This window comes from Penaeus chinensis, chromosome 14 (genome assembly GCF_019202785.1).
Source record: "Penaeus chinensis breed Huanghai No. 1 chromosome 14, ASM1920278v2, whole genome shotgun sequence".
NCBI lineage: Eukaryota > Metazoa > Arthropoda > Malacostraca > Decapoda > Penaeidae > Penaeus > Penaeus chinensis.
Window position 1 is genome coordinate 6983894 of NC_061832.1, and position 8883 is coordinate 6992776.

General features: G+C 47.4%; 1 protein-coding gene across 1 annotated transcript in view; it reads left to right on the forward strand.

Moving 5' to 3' along the window:
• Window positions 1-1878, forward strand: part of LOC125032311 (protein FAM133-like) — a gene marked incomplete at its 5' end in the record, with an annotated part of 4147 nt that extends 2269 nt beyond the window's left edge. Inside the window, one exon of the mRNA XM_047623408.1 lies at window positions 1810-1878. Within this exon, the coding sequence (XP_047479364.1) occupies window positions 1810-1878 (69 nt within the window). The remainder of the gene's footprint in view (window positions 1-1809) is intronic.
• Window positions 1879-8883: the final 7005 nt, after the last annotated feature.

Below are 8883 nucleotides of genomic sequence, written 5' to 3' on the forward strand. Positions count from 1 at the left end.
ATTTCTTCTGTTTTATGGGGTTCTACACCTTACCCACCACTCTTACACCCGCACCGCACGCCGCCGCACGCACGCACGCACAAAACACACACCCCACACCCCCCACACTCGCCACTCTAAATTCCCTCCACACTCACTCACTGCACCCCTTCATACACACACTCGCCATTACTCATTTCTTTCCCTTTCCCCCCCGGCCGCCCCCCCCCCCCCCCCCCCCCCCGCGCCCACATGCCTCCCGGGAGGTGGGGGAAGTGGTCCAAGCGGGACAGCCCCGGGGAAGCACAAAAGGCAGGAACGCAAAACAGGCAGTCGCTTATTTGCGGCCCTTTTTTGGGGGCCCATGATTCTTGTCAATTTTCGGGGGGGCCTGGGCCCCAGGGCTTTCTCCCCGGGGCCCCTTTCCCCGGGTCCCAATTCCCTCTCTGCCCGGGTCCCGGGGGTTCCCGGGGGGCCATTTCCCACCTCCCCCCCCCCTCCGGGCCCCTTACTACCCCCCCCACCCCTCACAATTTCTCCACCCTCATCCCCCCCTTCTTTCTCCCCTTCTTCGGGTTTTTCCACCCCCTCTACTTGTAAAATAAAAATTACACGGGGAAAGCTTTTTTGTGGAAAAATTAAACCCCCTTCCCCCTAAATTTTTCCCAGGTTTTCGAGTGTGTAAAAAAAAAATGCAGCTCATTAACATATGACGCAGTTTTCCGTTTTTTGGGTTTTTCTATGTTTTTTCCCTTTACATGATCAAAAGTACCTCGGAGATAAATACTTAACAATGGAAAGTTTAATTTGTAAACATAAAAACACGTTCCGAGAAATTATTCAGGAAAGAAAACCGAGTTTGTTTGATAAGGTTTTAAAAAGCATTTATATTCGCAAACAACCGACAATATCCTCTAAGGAAAATGAACTGAAAATTATATATATAAAGTCGAAAATACGAAAGAAGAGAAACGATGAGAAAGCGGAAAGAGTTGCATAAAAAAATAAAAAAATAAGACAAAAATAAAAATAAACCCCTGTGGTTTTGAAACGTTCAAGCAGACTCAACACACTGCTAATACTAATTGAAATTCATGTTGTTTTGAAATTACAAGAACCAATTAACTTTGCCAATTTCGCTCATATCTATATTCTAGTCCTACATCTTACTGCTGCAAATAAACTAAGCTTAAACAGTTTTACTGTAAACAAACTGCTTTCTCTTGAAGGTCTTGTATCATATATTCATTAGATTTCCAAGTCTTAAATCGATATTTACCAATCTTCTCTGCGGAATATATGCCTTTTTTACACTTTTTTCATAGTAGACTTAATATCTTTTCTCTCCCTCTCCTCTATCTATCTATCCCTTTTCAAGTCACCTTGTCAATCAGAATAGCGTAATTACAACAACAGACGAAGATTTACTCCTCCCTCTCCCTCCCATTTATCCGCATTTATCCTCTCCCTTTCCCTAACCCTAGCTTTTTCCCTTTCCATCTCCCTCACACCTTGTCTCTGTCTCTCTCCGTATCTACCCTTCCTTTCCCTCGCCCTTGCTCTCTCTCTAGCCCTCGCCCTCGCCTTCTCCCTCCCCCTCCCTCTCCCTTCCCACTCCTACTTCCTCCCTTTTCCCCCCTTCCCCCCCCCTTCCTCTCCCTTCTCCCCCCTCCCTCTCCCTTTCCCTTTCCTTTTCCTCTCCCTCTTCCCCCTTCCTCTCCCTTCCCCTTCCCCTTTCCCTTTCCCTTTCCCTCTCTCCCTCCTAATCCCCGCAAGCGCTCTACACCGCGAAGTCGCCCTATCCTTCACTCTCGAGAGGTCGGCCTCCAGCACTCGCCTCCCAAGTGCAAACACAACGAAACCTCTCTTGCGACTCGAGCAGTGACGGCGGTCTCTTAGTCCCTCGGTCTTTTCTCAGTCGTTCTCTGTCTTAGTCAGTCAGTCAGTCAGTCAGTCTGTATGTGCCTGTCTGCCTGTCTCCCTCTCACTCATACGCTCTCTCTCTTCTCTTCTCTCCTCTGTTTATAAACGTGCTTGCTTACTTACATAAGAACAGACATACGTGCTATACAGATGGATACAGTCAGTCAAATGTCAGTCAGTCTATCAGTCGAAAAAGCCCGTTCCCTCTGCATTTCGCCCGTTCCGCCCAATCACCGTTCCTCCTACAGCCCGCATCCTCAACCTCTTATAAAAACACCGTAAATTTTCTTTACGTTTTTCTCCTATCATTCGAAGGTCATCTTAAAAGGAAATATATATCATAATCGCTGAAAAAAAAAAAATCAAGGGCTATACGGGCCGAGACGCCTTGCAACGCGCCGATCCGCGTCTTAACTGCGATCATAAAATAGATTCGCTCGGTGTTAAAAGGGTATCTACAGTTTTTCTGTGGTACGTTTTTTTATTGTGATTCTGTTGGGACGGATCTAGAAACGATTATAAATGTTTAGCCATTAATAAATACCGACAAAAAAATAGACTATTAAGAAATGTATATATATGCTTAAAGAAAAAAGACAGATAGGTAGGCAGGCAGGTAGATTGAGACAACCTCACGCACGCACGCACGCAAGGACACACACACACATACACATAAATGCTTGCACACACAACACGCACGCCCCGCACGCACGGCCGGGGCACAAAAACACAACACACACCCACACACAACACACACCACACACACCAAACACACACAACACACACCACGAGAACCAGACGCGGAGCATCAGTAACGTGAGCCGCCCCACCCCTCATCCGCGCTACCTGGCGAGTGTCACTGGGCACTCAGTGGCATCCCTATCCTCCCCCCCCCATCCCTCCCCCTCACCCTCCCCCCCTTTCCCCCATCCCCCCCTCCCCATTCCCGTTGCCACTAATCCTTGAAAAAAATTGCTTCTGGGACGTAAAACCCCGCACTGCAATACACCGGTTCTTTACCAATCCGCACCCACGAACTACACCAAATACATACACAACAATGCACCACACTTTCCCCTTTCTACCCAAACCCCTTTGCACCGGCATACCACTCTCGTCAGCAAAAAATGGAAATACATATTTTACCCCCCCCCCCCCCCCTCTGTTCCCGAAAAAAAAAACACGCATCAAATTTACAACCCACATACCATCCCAATGCGCAACAGCAAAAAAAAGGTAAATATCTGTATCGCTAAAAAACAGCAAAACCAAACCACGAAACAACCATTTAGAGATAATTACCAAACTAATGGAGGAATATTTTTTTATAATTATTATTTTATATATTTATATTTATATACCACTTCCCCCCTCAACTAAAATAAAACTCTTAGTAAAATCTTAGTAACAAAAAACAACAATTGTGATGACGACGACGACATCGACGCCCACGAAGTTGAAGATAACAAAACCCCAATGAACCAAAACAGCAAATCCCGCAACACGAGAACGCCCACCCGCCCGCCCAAGCCACGCCCACCAAGACACGACGGCTTACCGCGTCGTCACGTGTCACGCATCGTACGGTTTGCTCGCCACCCCCTCGGCAAAAATCTTGCATCAACGCGAAACTCCTTTGCATGAACCCGAATGCGATGATGGGTGGATGCAGCTTAAATATATGCGTTATGTAATCGGCATGCAGGCTTGTGAGTCACTCGCATAGCGCAGAATAGCGGGGGTTAATAAATATTGGTAAACAGAATTAAAAAGTATTTACATTTTTTTATGCCTAGTTTTCTCTGGAAAGTGGGGGGTGAATTTATTTACATTTTTACATATTGAGTTTTTATCAAAAAATTTAGGCCTAAGTTTGTTCGTTTACATTTCTTTCCTTATGAAACGCGGGTGATAACGCCTTTTTAGGAACACCTCAAGAAATGATCCTTCATCCTTTCCCCCTTTAAAACCCCTCCCTCCTTTCCCTTTTCATCCGTTCTCCCCAATTCCTCCTCTTTCCTTCATTTTTCTCCCTCAATTCCTCCCACTTCCTTCTCCCTCCTCCCCTCAATTCCTCCCTCTTCCTTCATCCTTTCTCCCTCAATTCCTCCCTCTTTCCTTCATCCTTTCTCCCTCAATTCCTCCCTCTTTCCTTCATCCTTTCTCCCTCAATTCCTCCCTCTTTCCTTCATCCGTTCTCCCTCAAACCCCCCACTCTTCTCCATCAGAACCTCCCTCTTTCCTTCGTCCCTTTTCTTTCTTCTCTCCCTTTGCTCCATCCTCCACCCTCCACCCCTTCTCTTTCCTTCCATCCCTCTTGCCTCAACCCCTCCCTCTCTCCTTCACCACTTCACCCTCTCAATTGACTCTCTCTCTCATCCCCTCTTTCCTCCATCCCTCCTCCCTCAACCCCTCCCCAAACTTCCCCAACTTCCCCAAAGAAGGGCAGAACTGAAGCCGACATGCCCTCCGGGAGTCCAATGGCGACCTGCTCCTTCGTCGCCTTCGTCGCCTGCTTCAGAGACTGCGAGGATCCTGAGGCGCTGCGCCGAACTAACGCCCCTGTGTCCAGGGGGCTGTGCGGCTCCGGGCGAGGGACTGGGCGGGATTGCTAGTTTCTCTTGCTCTCTTTCGTTCTTTCTGTCTGTGTCTATTTGTCAGTCTGTTTCTTTCTCTCTTTTTTTTTTCTCTCTCTACTTCTCCTTCTCCTTTCTTCTTTTTCCTCCCTCCTTCTCTCTCCTTCCCTCCCTTCATCCTCTTTACTTTCTCCCTTTTCTTATCCTCGTATTTTCCCTCCCTCCCTCTCTCCCTCTCCCTCTCCCTCACACTCTCTCTCTCTCTCTCTCTCTCTCTCTCTCTCTCTCTCTCTCTCTCTCTCTCTCTCTCTCTCTCTCTCTCTCTCTCTCTCTCTCTCTCTCTCTCTCTCTCTCCCTCCCATCTCACTTTTCCTTCACCCTCCTCCCTCCCTCCCTCCCTACTTCTCCCCCCCTCCCTCCCTCCCTCCCTCCCTCCCTCCCTCCCTCCTTCCCTTTCCCTCCTCAGCCAAGCCACCATCACGACCCCCAACAAAGCCCTTCACAACGAGGTAAAACGACCCTGCAAGGTACTCCCCCCCTCCCCCCACCCCACCCAGCCCCTAAAGATAACACGCCCTAAAATTAGCAGAATAAACTAGCCCGTAAGGCACAAAAAAAGAAAAGGTAAAGAGAGACCACATTATGAATGAGAGATGCGCTATCCTCTCAAATTCACCATTTAAACAAAGGTAGTTTCAGAGTTAAAGACTAATAACAATAAAAACTATAATGGCAATGCTACTCATAATGCTTATGCTAATAATAATAATAATAATAATAATAATAATAACAATAATGATAACAATAATAACAACAACAACAATTATTACAATAATAATAATAATAATAATAATAATAATAACAATAATAACAATAACAATAACAATAACAATAACAATAACAACAATAATAATAATAATAATAATAATAATAATAATAATAATAATAATAATAATAATAACAATAATAATAACAGCAATAATAATAATAATAATAATAATAATAATAATAATAATAACAACAACAAATACAATAACAACAATAACGATAAAATTATAATAAAAACTAACAATAACAATAACAAAAATAAAGAAAACAAATATATCCAAGGCACACCCTACAGCAATCTTAAAATAAACAACACTGAAACGACAAAAAGGGAAGCACCGACCGTCTTAAATAACAAGACAACAAAAGGAAAGTTAAGCATCGGCCGCTAACAAGGGATTCGAACGCGGCCAAGACCTGATTATTTCGCTGTCTTCGAGATGCAGGGGGGATGGGGATGGGGGAATGGGAATGGGAAAGGGAGAGGGAAAGGGAGAGGGAAAAGGAAAGGGAAAAGGAGAGGGAGAGGGAAAAGGAAAGGGGAAGGGGATGGGGGAATGGGAAAGGGAGAGGGAAAAGAAAAGGAAAGGGAAAGGGAAAGGGAAAGGGAAAGGGAGAGGGAAAAGGAAAGGGAAAGGGAAAGGGAAAGGGAAAGGGAAAGGGAAAGGGAGAGGGAAAAGGAAAAGGAAAGGGAAAGGGAAGGGGGAAAGGAAGAAGAGGGCAGGGGGAAAGGGAAAGGGAAAGGGAAAGGGAAAGGGAAAGGGAAAGGGAAGGGGGAGAAAGGGGAAGGGTAAGTAGGGGAGGAGGAGGAGGAAAGGAGAGGAGTGTGAGAGGTAATCCTGGATTACTTGTGGCGATCACCACAGCTCAAAAAGGAAGGGGGGAATTAATTAAACGATAATCTGTACAAATATATACATACATACATACATACATACACAAACAGACACACACACATATATATACAGAGGGAGGAAGGGAGGGAGGAAGGGAGGGAGGAAGGGAGGGAGGGAGGGAGGGAGGGAGGGAGGGAGGGAGGGAGGGAGGGAGGGAGAGAGAGAGGGAGAAAGGGAGAGGGAGAGAGGGAGGGAGGGAGAGAGGGAGGGAGAGAGGGAGGGAGGGAGGGAGGGAGAGAGGGAGGGAGGGAGGGAGGGAGGGAGGGAGGGAGGGAGGGAGGGAGGGAGGGAAGGGGAAGGGGAAGGAGAGGGAGAGGGAGAGAGAGAGAGAGAGAGAGAGAGAGAGAGAGAGAGAGAGAGAGAGAGAGAGAGAGAGAGAGAGAGAGAGAGAGAGAGAGAGAGAGAGAGAGAGAGAGAGAGAGAGAGAGAGAGAGAGAGAGAGAGAGAGAGAGAGAGAGAGAGAGAGAAGAGAGAGAGAGAGAGAGAGAGAGAGAGAGAGAGAGAGAGGAGAGAGAGAGAGAGAGAGAGAGAGAGAGAGAGAGAGAGAGAGAGAGAGAGAGAGAGAGAGAGAGATTTTCTCTCTATCTGCCAAAGCGCCTGCCCATCCATTCCCTAACTTTTAATTCAAGATTAGAGGAATCCGCAAATCGCCGAATCATGAGAGTAAAGAGAAAAAAATCAGTGTCCCCCCCCCGCCCGCCCACCCGCCCGCCCGCCCCGAGGCCCTCCCCCTCCCCTCCTCAAGCCGCGACGCCCCTGAGCTCCTCCTACAGCCGCCTGCCCGACGAAAGCGAACCGGAACGAAACACCACGAAGCGCAGAGGGAAGAGAAACGAACTGGGGAGAGAAAGGATGCCGGAGGGAAGGATGCTGCAGGAACTAGGTCACGTGACACCCCAGGAACGGCCCTCTCTCAAGGTCTCGCGGCACCGCCATCGGGCATGACCCCATGGCACTGTGCCACATTGTCGTGCCACCCTAGATCACGAAGCGCTCACGGTGCGTCCTCCTTTATGGCCACGTGACGCTGGCTTTTCGTGGTCGGCTGGCCACTCGTGCTTAAGCAATTGCATGCAAGCTAGACGGACCGCATATTCTGTTGCTCCCGGATTATGTAATTATGCAAATCTAGTTGTAATTCGTCGTGCAACTGCTAAATGTGTTTCTGGTGATAGCTGGTTTTAATTTTTGGGAAAAAAATACAGGCATGATACTCTGATATTTATTTTTTCAGAAGATATGTCTCAGTTTCGATTCTGTTTTTTTCTTGCTCTTCCTCTTCTCCTGAGATTCAATTAACCGACTCCTTACCATCTCTACCCCCCCCCCCCCCTCTTTCTCTGCCTCTGTATCCTCTTCCCTTTTCTCCTCCTTCCCCTTCCATCCCATCTCACTCACTCATCACTCAACCCTTCCCTCCTGCCCATCTACCCTCCTTCCTTCCTTCCCTCCCTCCCTCCGTCCCTCCCTCTACTTTCCCTTCCTCCCTATACCCTTCCCCCCTCCTTCCCTCCCTTCCTCCCCATACCCTTCCCCCCTCCCTCCTTCCCTCCATCTACTTTCCCTTCCTCCCTACACCCACCCACCCACCCACCCACCCTCCCTCCCTCCCTCCCTCTATCCTCCCTCCCTCCCTCTACCTTCCCTCCCTCCCTTCCCCTGCCTCCCCCCTCCTCCTCTCCTACCCACCCCCTCCCGCACGCGAACCGATCAGCGGCCCCGTCAGGCAGCGTGACGAAGGTGTCCCGCCGGCGGCCCCGCGAGCGTCAGTCTCACCTGCAGGCACCAGCGACGGCGCCTCATTTACCTCCCTGTCCCCCTGGAGACGTCGTTCCTCATTATGTTAATGGGTGTATTTATAACGCGACGCCATGCTGGGGTTCTGCATGAATTATTTACACGGTTTTCATGAAAGATTCAAGCCTACAAAAAAACAGGAAGAAAAAAAAATAACACACGACTGTATACGTTAGGCAAATTGAACGCTGGCTTTCTACCAAATCATTTTGTGGATCTCTTGCATGCAACAAAATAACTCTCGAGGGAATATGATGATACGTGAACAAAGACAAGCCACATCCGCTTCCTCGTACATTAAGAGACTTAATCTAATGAATAATTCATCTTGTCTCTCGCATAGGTCTTTCTCTGTACTTGGGAGACGATGAGACCCGTGCTCTCTGAGTTTAGTAAATGATATGAGCTTGAAAATATATACAGACACAGATAGACAGCCAGACAGACAAACACACACAAACATCTATATCTATATCTATGGGAAACTTATAAAAAGAAAGTCTCCCCGTTGTTAATCCGCGGAATCGATGATCAGCTAAAATAATCGTCTGTTTCGTGTTTTCCTTTTATTACACATATCTACAAAAAGACTAGCAAGTCCAAAAAAAAATAACAATCACATTAAATACCAGACCGTTAAGCAGACACGACTCCAGACAATCTTTTCCGTCACACACCCTTCACAACTATTTCCAAAACGAAAACGGTTTGGACACAAAGCATCCCCTCCTCGCCAAGCTTAAACTACATCACTAATGAGTATTCAAGACTGTGTAGAAGACAAGACATAAAAAAACGAGGCTATAGAGACCAGGTGTTGGTCATAAGCTCGTATATCTCGTTACCGAAGCTCGTTCTCACCTCCGCAGCCCAACAAAAAACGA